Source organism: Balaenoptera acutorostrata, chromosome 13, assembly GCF_949987535.1.
Source record: "Balaenoptera acutorostrata chromosome 13, mBalAcu1.1, whole genome shotgun sequence".
Taxonomy (NCBI): Eukaryota; Metazoa; Chordata; class Mammalia; order Artiodactyla; family Balaenopteridae; genus Balaenoptera; species Balaenoptera acutorostrata.
This window is the reverse complement of record NC_080076.1, coordinates 7880857-7898179: the sequence shown is the minus strand read 5'-3', so window position 1 is coordinate 7898179 and position 17323 is coordinate 7880857. Positions and strand designations below refer to the sequence as shown.

The 17323-nt window shown below is 37.9% G+C and overlaps 1 protein-coding gene across 1 annotated transcript in view; it reads right to left on the bottom strand.

Moving 5' to 3' along the window:
- Window positions 1-1212: 1212 nt before the first annotated feature.
- The window catches only part of CD226 (CD226 molecule), a 92281-nt gene continuing 76170 nt past the window's right edge, over window positions 1213-17323 (bottom strand). Inside the window, exons 5-7 of the mRNA XM_007189943.2 lie at window positions 13348-13450; window positions 8574-8631; window positions 1213-5809 (exon numbers count right to left, since the gene is read on the bottom strand). Coding sequence (XP_007190005.1) covers window positions 5696-5809; window positions 8574-8631; window positions 13348-13450 — 275 coding nt within the window. The 3' untranslated portion in view covers window positions 1213-5695. The remainder of the gene's footprint in view (window positions 5810-8573; window positions 8632-13347; window positions 13451-17323) is intronic.

The window sequence follows — 17323 nt, the reverse complement described above, 5'->3', positions numbered from 1 at the left end:
TCTTTGTACGTTTATCATGGGAGCTAAAAAAAAATCAAAATTTGCTTCTGATGATCTTCATTAGAAATGATAAAATTTAAAAGCAAGATAATTAGCACAACTGAAGCCACATCAAAAGCTGTAGCAAGAAATTTTAATAACATTGAGAGTAAATTGGAGATTTCAGTCTTACCCAATCATCAGATTAAAGGATAATAGTCTTATTCACTATAAGTATTTTTGAATACCAGGAATAAAGGTTGTCATGAATAAGCGATTAAATAAGAAGGAGATCATCTTAAGAATGAATTAGCAGAAAAATACAAAATCAGTTGAGATTAAATTTTGAAGAGTGAAGAAAGTTATCAGAGCTCAAAGTGGTTTCCTGCTTGTGGACCACTGGAGTTGCCACTTTTTCTCCGTTTTCTAAACTTGTTCCATCAGTGTCCTGGAACTGCTATGAGCCACCCATATCACTCAAATAAATTAACTGTTTTTTCTATAACATAGTCAGCATCTGCTTCTAATGCTTAAAACCAGTACCCTCAACTTTTACAGACACAAACCCAAATATAACAGGCTTCTTATTGTGCCGTTTTCTGGGTACTGCTTAAATACTTGTAATCTGGCACCTCATATCCTTTTATACTGGGAAATTTTCTCGAATTGACTCCAGGTTGTACTGTCCTCTCTCTACTTTTTTTCTGGATGAAGAGAGACATCAGGATGACAGCTATGCAGAAAGAACCACTGTTTATCAGCCCAAGTCAACATTCTAGAGTAATTTTTTAGGAGGAGGAGATTGCCTAAATATCTATTGCATGTCAGAGGATCTGGAAAGATCCTTTAGACCGTTGGTGAAGAGTCTGAGATAAATTTATGGTAAATACAAAAATAGTAAACTACAAAAAGAGACAATTATTAACTCTAGGTAGGAAAAAAAGTTATGTAGGAGAGAATGCATAATCATTTTTACCATGGGATTCAACTAAGAAGAGTATTGGCAAGATCATTAAAAATAAACACCAAATATTGAAATAATCAAAATTTTAATATAAATATTTTGGAAGGATGGGTACATGGGAAAGGTATACATGTGTGGTGAGTTCGTGGAGAGCAAGACATCTAAATCAATAAAGAATGTCTAAAATTTTTTAAAAATCTAGTAATGATATATGTATACTATTCAGAAAAGTAGAAAAAATAATCAGAAGTGAAATTTGTTGTCTCAGTGGAGGGAAAATGCGAAGGACAGGGAACTACTATTTTTTTGCAAAAAAAATAAAATAAAACAACCCTTGAACAGCACACTTTGACTCTTTGAACTACATGCACTTATAAAATGAACTGAATGTTACATTGAGATAGAAGCTACAAAGCATCACTGGTTTGATTTTTTTCTGCATTTAACTCTTCGTGTTAATATTATTCTGTAGGAATTTTCCCCTAATATCCTTTGATAACAAGTGATACTAACGATCGTGGAGCTCTACATTTTATTCATTCAAACAACAGAATACAGTATATCAAGGTAAACATTTGCATGCCTTACAAAACCCAAGTCTGAAATTACACATAAAACTGGAAAAAAATGTTCTAAAGAGGGTGACTATGTTACTTATCATTCAAATGGGGACAATAGGCAATAAATGGGGATTATTCCAGACATTTATCACCCATACCCCCAAATTAGATCTTTTCTTACAACACCTTACAACATAGTGCTTTAAATCTCAAAAAACATATGTAATCCAACCTTGAAGACTTGTAACATTTTTTAAGAAAGCATTGCAGTTAATTCTAGAAGCCATAGTTCTACCTATCGGATCACTAGCAATAGAAAAGTTTTAAAAAAACCTTATTTTTACTTTTCAGATAAATGTATAAGAGCTTAGAGACTTAGAATAATCCAATGAACAGACCAGTGGAAAAGTGTATTAATTTATGCAAAAAGCCTGCACGTGAAGGTCAATACTTTCTAGACACTGCATTCTAACAATGGCCTAACTAAAGATGATAATAAAATAATGGTATTACATGTTTATATTGTTTTTATATTTTTCAAAGATATTTTCTTATCTCTACTGTGGAAAGAAGCTAAACTTTGTACTCACTGTTTAGCACCTTCATTCTCACTATATAAGCATCTGTATTCTACAGTATCTTCAATCTTGCTGACATTTCACACCAGCAGTACAAAATACAGCACGTTATTAAAAATCAAGGAGAAGCATTTTGATTACAGTGATTTCTAATTACGATGTGGACTCTACCAATTTGGAAAATTGCTGTAATGTAGCTGTAGTTTTTTTTTTAACATAGTTCTATATAAACAAACATAACTTGGATGTTTACAATAAAAGTAAACCTACTAAAATTATTTTTATTTTACTTTATCTTGTAAATTGATAGTCAAAGTATTTTAAATGTATATGTATAATATTTTAGTAATAAACGGAATTACTTAAAACTTTCTATAAATGTGACTATTTACTAACCAAAAGCGCTAACCTCATCCACCTGCCTCCCACCCATATAAGCATGATTACAGCTAATGAAATTCCTAGGCGGTTTTCTCAGCATGCATAAAGGCTTTTAAATAATGTTCCAAGGTCTCTCTGATGATAATATAATCAATACCCTAATCATTGTAGGTTAATAAGATGTATTCTTTCCCTGGCAAAACTGTGTACTCTATAATGACATTTAACAAACTTACCTACCTTGTCATCACACAGCAATTCCTTGTAACTGGTTACTTTAATGTAAATATTAAAATAAGGGCATTCAAAGGAAACACAGATTATTATGTATTATGTATCAGTATAAATTATATATGTAAAAAAGAATCTTAGGAAGCATCTTGTTTCCTAAATAACACCTTGCAAAAAAGATTTAAAACATAATTTAATTCAAGTCTGACCTTTCATTCCGTGGATCTGTTTTGATCTGTTTCCTTAGTAACAACTGGAATAGTAGGTACAACAGATTAGGGAAAAAATATATATATATGTGTTTGTATGTACATATATATATATACACACATACTATATATATACAATATACCTACTATAGATACCATATATAGTGTGTGTGTGTATATATATATATAGTAGGCATAGTTTTTTACATATATTAGGTAGAGTTCACAACTCCAGCAAGTTAGGTATAATATTAAAGAGACTACAATGAAAGTGATTTGTTAAGTAGAATATCCAAAGAAAAAAAATGAATGAACGGAATTTCATCAGCATAACAGCTGACAGTGTAGCAGGATCAGTAGAGGAGATCAGAGAAATTGCAGAAGGACTTTGGAAGGTTCCAAATCCCCAAAAAAATTCTGAGCCCTGCAGAGGAAGAATTTATAGAAAAGAAGGGACAGAGTAAATAGTTCTCATAAGTATTCTGAGTGAGAGATTTTTATAAAAGGTTAAAACACCCATGGAAAACGAGATGAGTTTCAAGTGTTCTGGAGGCTTTGCAACACGTAAGGGGTTTGCCACAAAAATCTTCCCTGAAACCATACTGTAATGGTAGAAATGTTTTACTCCTCACCTACATTAGTCATTGAGGATTTGGTTATCAGAATCTTCCAGAAAGTAATATTTTTATTAACTTTTAGGGAAAAGAAATCGTTTATCTTTTAAAGGATGTTAAGTTTGCTTCACCATGCAAATTGATAGATTCAGCCATGGAAACTTTCATTGATCTGATAAAGTCAAGAAAACAGTAGATGGTTTTCTTGTAAAACTGCCTTCCAACTTTGTTACAAATATATTTGTGGAAACACTTCTTGAATCCAGATATAAAGATCTATAAGCAAACAAAATAAAAATGAGAGCTAACTCTCATTGCATGTACGTAAGTACAACTGGGAGTGGTCGGTTTTACTTTTTCCCTTCTGAAACAGGTAGGGGCATTCACAATTTCTGTAATTCACAGATAATTGCACTATGTGGCGTGCATGTATTTAAAGATAAAATCATAAAATATCCACTGGTCTGCTAAAACTGTAAATTACAGCTTAAGAATCTGTCTAGACAATATGAGAATTTGGTTTGGGATTGCTTAAGATTATCATGAAAAGTCTCCAACTTTGAAACCTAAATGCAGCTTTTGTGATGAACCTTTTAGAAATGAGAATCTTTTTTTTCTTTCTTTCTTTTTTTTTTTTGGCTGTGCCACACAGCTTGCAGGTTCTCAGTTCCCCAAGTAGGGGTTGAACCTGTGCTATGGCAGTGAAAGCCCAGAATCCTAACCACTAGGCCACCAGGGAACTGCCTAGAAATAAGAATCTTTTAAAGATGAGTATTAGAGACACGAATGATCATTATATTTGGTCATTACCAAACCACTGTGGTTTCAAGGTGACCATGACCATTATTGGGTTTCACAAATACTTTTCATTGTTGCCTGCATCTAGAATTTGGACAATGGTAGGCATGGTCTCTAATTGCCCTGTCAGTCATAACATTAGGCCAAACTGTGTTTTTGGCCAAACTTTGAAGCAACAGAAGTTTCTTTGTACCTTCCTATTCTTTGATCCCTTTTCCTCCTTCCCTACACCCTCCCAGTGCTCTTCCCCCTCTCTTTTCTACCCTACCACCCTATACCACCACTTCCAACTATCATTCTTTTTCTTGTATTTATATTTCACATAATTATTTTTTTAGAAACTAATAATGTCTAGGTACCTGACTCTTTTGAGAGAAATTATATATTAAAAATAATTCTCAAAAGTATAAAAAATTCAATATAAAAAAATTAAGTTATTGTTGGATCATCTACTACTCTTGCTCATAAGGCTAAACCAGGGATAGTGAAATTCTATATGAAATCAGAAATGAATTTATTTGAGAATAGAAAAGGAAGAGATTTCCCTGTCACGTTTATCTTCCTCTTGACCATTTAGTCATTCTACTGCCAAGTACTCTTCTGGACCAAGCTGACAGAGTAGGTTCTAGAAGTGGGAAGAGAGAGAGCTAACCTAGACCTGCCCTCCAACTCTTTTTAGCTGGCTAACAGAAGATGTCTTGGAAGGTCATTACAGTCCGCATTTGTTGGCAACCAGCCCAGCTTCCAGGCTCCCCTTTACTTCTTCTAATAAAACTCTGAATTTCCCAGTAGTGTGCTTTGGTCTCACTCCCACCTAGCTCTAGAGGTGAGCCCTTAACTGACTTAAGCCATTTCATCCTTTCTGGCCATAATGACTGTTTTATGATGGACAAGTAACCAAATGTGTTTGCTCTATCAGAGCAAACTCTTTACCAGACAGAAACAAGGATTATGAATTGCCAAGAGTTGTTGGCAGTCATCTTGGAAACACAAGGGAAAAGCCTGAATGAGAGTTAGGCTAACACCAAGCAAGTGGATCCAACACTGTGAAAGGACATGCAGGAACTGTCTTATATCCATACTTAACTCTAGACATAATATTTAAGCCCTGGTAAATAACCCTTGCCTGAAGCTTGTTCTCCCCTTGATTGTTCCATTACATGATTCAATAAGTTTCCTTTTATGTGTAAGCTAATTAGAGTCAGGTTTTCTAAAACATTTCTGTTAAGAATGCTCTCTAGGTAAGGCAGTATTTTTCCTGTCAAATGAAATAAATTCGGTCAACTAGTATCCAAGGTAGACATTAAATAGTGGGAAGAAATTGTATAAAGATCCATGTGCATAATAGTCATCATTAATATGCTCAGATTAAGGGACAAGCTTAGACTCTAGTCTTTGGTCTACGAGAGAAGGTTGGGTAGTTGACATAAATATCCTCTCCTGCACCATCTGAAGGTTGATTGGCAGGGACAGGACTTCTGTAGTTGTTGGTTGCCTAGAAAGACAAACACAAAGGATGTTAATAATTCACTGCATTTCAGCACTTAATAAAGACACTCAAAACATAAATCTCTCCTTAGTTCAACCATGATATAGGTCAAATTTCTATTACAGCTAATTTCATAAAACATTCTCTTCACTGTATTGAACTTCTGTGAGAAATTACATTCTTGATTTGCAGGGTGGTGAGTGAGATACAACAGAGACCTAGCCTTGATTATCACTTGATATATTGTGATATAAATTACCTGTTTAAATGTAAAACTCCCTCTCCTGATGTTAGGCTATTTCGAAGAGAACCATTATTTGCATTTTTTATATGGAAAGTCTAGTACAGTATTTTCCCATAGTGGATAATCATTAATTTCTGTTGAATGGAAAAATAAATATTTTTAAAGTACACAGTGTCCTGGCTTAAAAATAAGCAACTGAACACAATTTTAAAAATTACAGGGACTCCCCTGGTGGCACAGTGGTTAAGAATCCACCTGCCAATGGAGGGGAAACGGGTTTGAGCCCTGGTCCGGGAAGATCCCACATGCCGCAAAGCAACTAAGCCCATGCGCCACAACTACTGAGCCTGCACTCTACAGCCCGTGAGCCACAACTACTGAGCCCACGTGCCACAACTACTGAAGTCCGCACGCCTAGACCCCATGCTCCACAACAAGAGAAGCCACTGCAATGAGAAGCCCGCGCACTGCAACGAAGAGTGGCCCCCGCTCGCCGCAACTAGAGAAAGCCCACAACGAAGACCCAATACAGCCAAAAATACATAATAAAATAAAATAAATATTTTTTTTTAAAATTACAGAAATAAATGGACATTCACTTTCAAGATGATGTTATATAGTCATTAATCTTCTCTACCTTAGTTGGGTCACTTTGACCACCTGTATGTGTGTGACAGAAAATATGTAAGCATAAGTGACAGAGGGGGAGAGAGAGCGGGGGTGGGGCAGAATTGAAGGGAGGAGAAGGAGAGGGAGAGAGAGGGGTCTTTTGGTGAGTAGTCTGAAAATTCAGTGTGGTTTCGGTGTTTGCGAGGAGAAAGTAAAAGGAAAATTCAAGTGCTACTGTTTTCTACGTAGTTTGTCTTTAAAAAACCCCGAAAGAATCAAGTAGGTCTAACTTCACAGACCAGCTTACTATCTTTCTAATCACCATTCAAATTATCATTGTTCTGCAAAAGCCTGGAAGAGTTGAATACCTAGTGAGGAAGTTGCAAAGCACCTTTCCTTCTCTGAAATTCATAGCAATAAATGTGGCTTTGGATTGGCTTGAATGGACAACAGCTAAGGACAGAGAAGGGATCCGGAAATTGTATGTGACAGAACACAGTTTCCTTGTGTGCAGGCATGGCAGGTCAGACAAGGCCAGACTTCTCCAGCCTTTGCACTTGGTGCCCAAAAGCAAACCATGAGATATTCAGAAAAAAAATTTTTTTGTTTTGCAAAAAAGTAACTACCTAACAGAAAGAAGAAAGTTAAACTCATAGATTATTAAGAAGTTTGAAGCACACACACTGGATTGTCAGGAACTTTTTAGTACTTGAGGTTTTGGCCATGTAGCATTCAATGGCAAATAATTAAATTGAAGACATATGGATGTAATTTTAGATAACACTCAGGGAAATGTTTTATTGTAAAATTTTGTAAACAGAATAGTATGTGTTAAAGAGAATATCTGACCTATAGTGGAGACAATGAGCACGAAAATGAGCATCCCTCGTGTCTTTAAACCCAGAAGGAAATCTCTCCTCTGTCAATTAAACATTAAGGGGCAGGAGCAGGTGGAATGAGGAGGACAGTGTCACAGCTCGCTCGATGCCTGCAGCCCAGCAAAAGGGTCTTTAGCTTTATAATCTGAACGTCCGTTAATTAATACATTAATCCAAACATCGTAACAATAATGAATATCCTGCACTGTATCCTTCTATGTGCTTGCTATGCTTTTAGTTTAACTTAATTTAATCCTCACAATAACCTCACGACATAAAAATATTATCATGCCCAGTACTGGGTCAGATAGCATCCCCCCTAAATTTTTGTCCTTCCCAGACCTTCATTAACGTGACCTTATTTGGAAATAGGGTTGCTGCAGATGTAATTAGTTAAGATGAGGTCATACTGAAGTAAGGTGGGCTCTTAGTCCAATGTGACTGGTTCCCTTATAAAAGGAGAAGAGATACAGACACACACACACACACACACACACACACACACACACACACAGAAGAACGCCATGTGAAGACAGAGGAAGAGACTGGAGTGATGCGTCTACAAGCCAAGGAATGCCAACAACCACCAGAAGCCAGGAGAGAAGCACAGAACAGAGTCTCGTCCCAAGAGGGAACTGATCCTGCTGAGACCTTGATTTTGGATTCCAACCCTCCAGAACTGTGAGAGACTACATTTCTGTTGTTTCTAGTCACCCTCTTTGTGGTAATTTTGTTGCTACAGCCCTAGGAAACTAATACAGATTTTGGTAATGTGCAATGTTGATTATTATTATCTAGTGTAATTGCTCCTTTATTTATGTGAATGTAGAACAAACAGTTTCAAAAGGTATTAATAATAGGAAACTAGTTCAGAAAATAACCATTTCATCAAATAGCTGATACTGGAACAACAGGCAACTGCGTTGGTTAGGTTATTGAAAGGAGAAGAAAAAAGAAGATTGCTAACTGCAAAATGGACTGACTTTACATTTATGATGCACAAAAGGGGGGGGGGAATGACAATTCTGAGAAAACTTACCCTATTCTGTGTGTCCCAGTACTCTTTAAATAGGCCTCTTTTCTGTCTCCTTCTCCTTCTGGGAAAACATGTACAAGAGAGGTAATAAGAATGACACTCCAGCACCAGCATGATTTCAGACGCTCTATAATACCTCACCTGTACCCGCAGCCCACATGCCCTTAGTGATTATGTTAAAGCAGCTGTCCACAACGGTTTTATACGTACTCACCCAAAATTCCATTGTCCTAAATTTTTTCATTTTTCATACCTTCTCCAATGTGCTCACAGATGGTGAAGGCAACTAAATGGATATGCAGGCAGTGTTCCTTAGTAATTAATCTCAGTGAGTTTACTAAAGAATGGTGCAGAGTGGGTTATTATTGATACAAAAATGACTTAGAGATTTCCCACAATTAAAACTTCCTTTTAAATGCCAACAGTGCAACTTCTTGGATGACAATGACAATATAACTAAGCTTTATGGAATCTTCCGGGTGTTTTACTAAACCACCTGTATGGATTATTTTATTCAGATTTCATCAAAAACTCTCTATTTAACAAACTGGGGAACTGAGGCACGGAGAGGAAGAGTAATTCGCCCCAAATCACAGGGTTGGTTATCAGTAGAATCGGGATTTGAATTCACAGCCCTCCTTCCTGACTACCAGGCTCACTGCTTCTACAGTCATGTTGTTGCAGCTGAAAACGGGCCATCCGAAACCATACTATTCAATAAACTCTCCACAGTTTCAACAAAACTTATAAAAACCTAACTTCAGGAGGAATCTCTGAAAAGAAAATACAAGAGAAGAGAGTAATGTAATTGAATGCAAAGATGAAATAACTATATCCAAGTGTATGGAAATTGTTATCATGGGGAGATGGTGACTATTTCTTTTCATCCCCCTAAAGAAAAGATTCTTATTGAACCACAGAGGGGATGAGTCAGATACAAAAATGTAGAGTTTTTTTAAAGATGTGGTTATAATTACTTCACAGAAATTTTGAAAACCTGGCAAGATGGTCTCTCTCCAAGGAAAGGTTTTTCAGATAATCAATGTTGACTCTGATGGTCTCTTCTAGTTGCTATGAAATCCTCCTACCATGTCAACAGAATCACAGACTATGTGCATTTATGTATTTACTTATTAAGTAGTATTTAAACAAATTATTTACTTACTTTATGTGTAAATTTACTATGTGCAAGTCATATTTCTAAGGTCTTTTATATAAATTATTTATTCCTCATAAGAAATCTATGATACAGACACTATTATTATCCTCTTTTCACAAGTGAGGAAACAGACACAGATCTATGACCTTTGATCCTTTGTTAAATTATCCTTCACAAGGCTTGTTATATCATAATATAGAGTTAACTTTCCCAAGTAGGTCCAAATATATATATATATACATGTGTGTTATATATATAAACAAATATATTTTTTTAACATCTTTATTGGAGTATAATTGCTTTACAATGTTGTGTTAGTTTCTGCTGTATAACAAAGTGAATCAGCTATACGTATACATATATCCCCATATCTCCTCCCTCTTGCGTCTCCCTCCCACCCTCCCTATCCCACCCCAACAAATATACTTTTAACATAAGCTTAGCATATACAATGTGATGAGGAAAAGAGAAGATGATTTTTTCTCCAGTTTTATTGAGATACAATTGACATACAACACTGTGTAAGTTTAAGGTGTATAGCATAATACTCTGACTTACATACATGATGAAACAATTTCCACAGTAAGTTTGGTGAACATCCCCCATCTCATATAGACAGAAAAGTAAAGAAATAGAAAAAACATTTTCCTTGTGACGAGAACCCTTAGGATTTTCTCTCTTAACAACAGACATACATAATGTAGAGCCGTGTTAATTATATTTACCACGTCGTAGATTGCATCCCTAGCACTTATTTATCATACAACGAGAACATGAAGTTTAGAGTTGGATGATATGCGTCTAACTTGTGCTCTGCAATTGACTAGTTATTTGCATCTCTAAAGGTCAGTCCTCTCACCTGTAGAATAAAGACAGTAAACATATTCCCGTTCTGGTTTGCTTGATTCTAAGGAGTTTCCCTGGGATGAGGAATGATCAGTGCTGAAACCGGGAAAGTTGCAGGCAAACCAAGACACCCTATTTGCTGTGAACCTCAAAGCTGACAACAAAGGTAAAAGTAAGTGCCTAACATTTGCTCACTAAATATTAAATTTCTTCCTACAGACTCAGGTGTCAATCTCTAGACTGTATCTCGGCTCCTGTCACGCTTACTGGTGCTATGCCTTCCCCTAGCCATGCTCACTGAATATTGTCACTATTCTGGTCTCTAACTGGAAATGACACCAACTGTGCTCCAAATGCCTCCTGCTCACAGGCTTCCCGGTGCTGGGCGTGAAGGAAGAATTCAGTTTCCTTCAGGCACCCTGTGATGTATTTTGGCTTCTCTCCAGGTCAGCACATCTGAAGCTGAAGCGGCAGGATTATTTTAAACAGTTGCTAAGAAAGAGTTCAGAAGGTCACTGTTTAGTCCCTTGGGTCATTTTTCAAGACGTTTCCATTCTAAGTAACGACCACAAATCAATACCAATGACAAGGTAGAAAGAACAAGTGCTTTTTGCTGTGTGGTGTTCGGCCATGGTTATGCATTCAAGTCCACTGATCTTCTTTTTATCACATTTAACCAAGTGGGACAAGATACTCTACAGTTCAATTTAGCTATTCATGTAAAATTGATGCATTTTCATGAAGCTAAATCCTTTCTGTCCAATATCTGTGACCCTCTCGAGGTCTGTCCTGTCACTCACTCTCTCCTAGCCATATTCCCTGTGTTCCCATGTGCTCCTGCTGTCATATCCGCCCTCGGTGCATTTTTTTAATCAACCGAGGTGAAGCAGTAGAGAAATCCTCAGTGTCACTAACATCCTGGGTTCCTTACCTCAATTTGCTAATTTCTGACCAGGGGAAGACTGGAGGGCAGCCCATGATGGAGAGAAAGGAACGACGACAGCTTCATGTTTCAATTTAATGAGACAAATGCTTATGGACCATCCATTATTTGGAAAGATTAGCGCTAAATGCTATCAAACACTAAAAAACGAATAAAACATAATCCCTGTCATTATGAATAGAAGGGAAGACACGCATGGAAATGATTAAACTACAAAGCAGGCTGCGAGGTGTGGTGGTTAAGAAGTGCAACATGATTCTGGATGGTGACATCATGTCTACTTGTAGGGAGGGAGAAGCAGGACAGCCCTCCCAGAGGGGACATGCATCCCACACCTTGAATGATCTGCAGGATCAGATCATTCTAAGGCCAAATATGGGGGGAATCAGCATTTTGGTGGCATAACAAATGGGAAGAGTCATGCGTGTTCACAGAATAAAAGTTGTAGTTTTAATACAATTTGTCAATATCAGGGGAGTAAGTAAAGTAGAAAATATGAATGAATATTAGGTTGAGGTCAGATTAATTGGGCTGGGGTCAGAACAAAGGGCACCTGTGCCACAAGGTTAATGAGCTTAGCATTATTCTGGTGCCAGTGGAAAGACAATAAACAGGTCTTAAACAGGGAGACGACGTGGCCAGTCTAGCTTTTAGAAGAGGAACCAGGAAAATAACAGATGGGTTAGAAAGAGAGGAGACACCTGGGATCAGGAGAGCAGGTTCGGGAGTACCGCTGCAGTCAGGTGAGCAGTGAGGAGAGCCTTCGAAGAGGTAGAGGCTGGGGATATGGCGGCGAGATGGAGAAACCTGTGAGAAACCCTATCAATAAGCACGCAGGACTGTGTGTGTGTATGTGCGTGTGTGTGTGTGTGTGTGTGTGTGCGCACGCATGCGTGAGTGGTAACATTACTGGGGGAGAAGAGTGGAGATGGATGTGTTCCTTCACTCAACAAACATATAGTAAGTGCCTACAATGTGTCGGACATTCAAAATGTAGATACATCAAAAGTTTGGTTCCTTCTTTCCTTAAGAATTTAATACTTCAGTTGGATCACAAGTATAAGGAATGATTCCAACCCAATATGACTACAACTAAGATTGCGGCAAATACCTAGACTGGTGAGTTGATGAACATGGGGCAGCTAAGAAGGGAAGAGTTAACCAAGAACATCCTAGAAAGTTGCCAAGTGTGCCACAGACAGTAAGAGGTAGGAAACTTTAGAAGAGGCCAAATGGCCACCAGCTCTCTCTAGGGCAGCCCCTCCCAACTCTTTTCTTCTCAATAATTTGTAATAAAGGCACCTACATTGATTGTTTCAGAGAATATATAACCATTTAAAATCACGTTGTTTGCTTATTAGAATATGCATGCCACTATATCTCAGTCACCACTGTCACAATAAATACTTAATGAATGAATAAATGAAGGCATTATTACTGTTCAACCCTGATCTTCTCCTCTCAGAATCCATCTCTCTCTCTCTCTCTGTCACACACACATACCTCCCCCTCACCTGGCAGCCTTTCTCCTTTGCAGGAGGAGGAGGAGAGACGGGGTAGCAGGCAGAGCAGAGGCACCAGGCAGCCGGCTTTGTTAGTGCAGGGGTGCACTGCCCACTCCTACTAGTTCTGAAATGAGCCACGCTAGCCTCCTCCTCCAACTTTACCACAGCTCCTTCTCCGTTACGTACAAGAGCAGCGCTCAAAGTACAGGGACTCAGTACCTGAGTCGTAAGACAGCTTGAGCAACTACTGGGTTATTAATAGAGAAACTCCAGCATCAGAATTACTCAGGGAAAACCAGACCCAGGAGGAGCTGCAATACTCACCTCTTATAAGGAATGGCAATGACGGTGGTAATTAGGATAATCAACAGCAACAACAAAGCTGTCCCTGCAGCCATGAAGAGGATGGATTGGTTATTGGTTTTACCTGGAGGAAACAAAATTATAGGAGGAATTAGGAACTCAGCTAAAGCCAGAAAAGAAAGGGAAGTGGGAAAATTAGGAAAGGATATATTAATCATCACAGGGTAACAATGTAAAACAAAGATTCCAATAAAAAATAGGATGACATAGGGGAAAAAGACTTTTCTTTCAGTCTCCTAAATAGTTCTGACTTCTCACAGATTTTCACTAGTTCCTTGATCTAATGGTGGGTTTGACACCTTAAGAAGACCAAGAATAGAAAACATTCAAGACAGATACCACTTCATTCTAATGAGCTTCTGATCACATACATGAAATCTTTTGTAGAAAAAAACCCCATCAAAAAAGCATATAAATGAAGATTACTTCTTAGTTCTAATGCATTAAGTCATCCAAGACACAACAGTATGTAACTTTGATGTTTATAAGTGGAATTTTGTTCAAGAAATATTGTCTATTCAATTATGGTTAATGATAAAAATAATCAGGAAAAGCATGTTACTTTTCCAACTCAGCGATTAACTGGAAAGAGCAATGGTCAGGGAATCTGAAATTCTCATCCTGGTTCTTTCACTGTTTAGCTGTTTGACCTCCAGCAAATTCCTAACCTTCTCTGCCAGCCCTCCTTCAACTGTCAAGTGATGCCAACACTTCTAATTACATCACAGAGCTGTGATAAGAGTCTAATGAGGCAATATTCAAATATTTGCTCACCTCTGGAGCCAGATCCCATGAGGTCAGAGACCATTTCATCTTTCAAATGTCCTCCTGCCCACAGCACACCTCACCCACCGCCACCCACAGAGCTCCTTACAAGGAGAAGAAACTCATCAGTATGTGTTGTTGATGGAAACAGGATTGAATTGAAACCGAGGCACCATCTTTATGGCCATCTCTATATCTTTAGGCAGCAAATTTTCCAGGAAATTTGCAGGAAAGGGGCAGCTATGGCAGAGAACAGCACAGCTTCCCTCTCTCTTGAAATAAAAGCTCGAATGCTTGTACCCTGACTCCCAGGCTATCTGGAATCCCACAGCAACCTATAAACCATACTTTTCACAGCATTCTTCCCAGTCTTTCACTCAGATGATTTCTTCCTTCCTGACCCACTATAGCTGAGATTTTTTTCATAAGAGCTCAAAGTCCACTCCACTCATTCTTTTGCAAGCTTTACTGCAAAAAGAAACTAAGTCAAAAAATAAACATTATCTTTATGTCTTAAATTTGTTAACCTGTAAGGTGAATAAAGATAGAAAAAATATATGAACACTTTTAAAGACCTTGTATGTAGTGTCTAAGATAGGGTTTTGTCCAAATACGATGGGGAGAAGGAAAGTGAAATTTATTCAGAACAAAAAATACATTGAACAACAACAGCAAAAAAAAAAAAAATACATTGAACCACCACTGCAAAAGGAACAAGGATATTTTTTCCCCATCAAATAAGAAATTAATGTTTTTAAGCTCTTGGCACATTATTAAAAGCAAACAAAATACCTGAAAGTATTTGCATTATAACACAGGCCTATAAAAGGACCGCAGTTGCTATGCTGATATAATTTGAATACAGTAGATGCTAAGGTTAAATTAAACTGGCATGGTGGAAAAAAATGAAAGTTATGATCAAAAAATTCATTGACAGTATTTTGAGAAAATTATTTACCTGCTTTTTGAAATACTATTTAGATCTTAATTACAGTAGAAAAAAAGCCAATCTGGGTGGACTACAGAGATCTAAATGTTTAAATGTAAACATGAGAAGAAACTATAAGTGAGTATTATTTAATCTCTGTAATGAGAAATGACTTTTCAATTTATACAAATAAGCAAATACATAGGATTGACTGGGTCAAAATGAAAAATATCTGTAGGTCAAAATCATCACAAACAACATGTAAAGGCAAAAAATTAGTATCTTTAACATACCTTTGCTATCAAGAAAAACCTATGTTAAGACAATAAGAAAGATAAAAACAACTTATTAACCAAAAGTGCTTAAAGACAAGTTTGCATGAAAGGAAGAAGGTGGCAAGATGGGCTACCTCAGGCTCCATCTGGGGAGAGAAATCTGCCGCAACCTGCCTCTGGGAAGAGATCGCTCTCTGTGCGTCAGACCCTTCCACGAGCTTCTTGCACATTTGATTAATTACTTTTTTCCTAAAGAAATGCTCAGAAATGTGAACAAAGAGTTTTGCGGAACATTTATAACAGCAAAAAGAAAATCCTTATTTCCCAGCAGCACTCTAAAGTAAGACTACACAGCTGAGGGTCTCAAATGTAATTAGAGTCACAGGGCAGGGGGGTGGGGGGAGGCTCGTTAAACCACAGATGGCTGAGCTCCCCCCTCAGAATTTCTGACTCAGGAGGTTTGTGTGGGTCCCAGAATTTGCAGCTCCTGTGTGATGCTGGTCTGGGGCCACCTCTTAGAGAATCACAGCTATAGACATTAGGACCATGGGTGTAAAGAATCCCAATGAAATGGAAAACTGCTGACTCTAGATAGAAAGTTAATTAAAATTTCAAAGCCAGAATTCACAGTTGTGCATGCTATGATATCTCAATCAAGTATAGAACTTAGGAGAAAAAGCCTGCCAGGCAGCAACATGCCAAAATTTTAAAGTGATGATCTTCAGGGAATAGAATTAAAAGCAATTGTTTCTTTAAGCTTTTTGCTATTTTCCAGATGTACTAAATGATGTGTTGCTTTTAATAATCAGAAAAAAATAGTACAAAAATTTAAAGGTCTGCATGCTTAAAGCAGAATACTCTGCCAATTTTTAGTGGTTATATTTAAAGTGCAGGATGTAGAGAGAGTCTTTGCAGAAGTGTACTCAGAATCCTTAAGAATTAAGATGGCATTCTTTGCTAAGCTCTCAATTATATGAATTAAGTAGAAACCACTGAAAAGTATCTTCATTTGTTTCACACTGCTCACTTATAAAGCCAAAATCTAAATTTCAGATGCATTCCTTAATGTGAAATATGTTGCCTCTTTTTAACCTCTTCTAGCAATGGGTGACCTGCTGGACTCAGATCCATCTTCTTCACTCATCTTTTAACACATAGTGTTTCAAGGCAGACTGTGTACCCGGCATTAGAGATGAAATGGTGGGCACCGACAAAAAGCATGGGAGTCTGGTAGAGATTCACTTACAATCCAGAGTCTCCCGGCCTGTAGCCAATCCTACTTGTTACCTCGTTCTCAGCTTCCCACCCCTCTGCTGCGTTAATGTGAACCAGCAGGACTTGGACCAGGCTGGTGTAAGCATCCAACTTGCTGGGCCCTGTGCGGCTAAAAACGAAAACAAAATGGAAAAGCAAATGGGTGTGGGTGCTTTAGGGAGTTAATCAATAGTTCCTAACATTCACTTTTTCCTAAATTCTGCTAATAGACCTTAGCTTGAGTAACGTCAGCCCTCAAGCCCCTCTCTTAAAGAAAGAATTACTGTCTCTTCTCGGCAGCCACTTTTTTGCTAATTTTTTTTTCAACCTTCATCCCAATGCAGTGTTGATTCATAGGAGGACATGAGTGTCGTGAACCATAAAGCCATTATTTTCCCTCTCATCAAGAAAGATAAATAGGACTCCCCTGGTGGCACAGTGGTTAAGAATCCACCTGCCAATGCAGGGGACATGGGTTCGAGCCCTGGTCTGGGAAGATCCCACATGCCGCAGAGCAACTAAGCCCGTGCACCACAACTACTGAGCCTGTGCTCTATAGCCCAAGAGCCACAACTACTGAGCCCACGTGCCACAACTACTGAAGCCCACGTGCCTAGAGCCCGTGTTCTGCAACGAGAAGCCACCTCAATGAGAAGCCCGCGCACCGCAACAAAGAGTGCCCCCGCTCACTGCAACTAGAGAAAGCCTGCGTGCA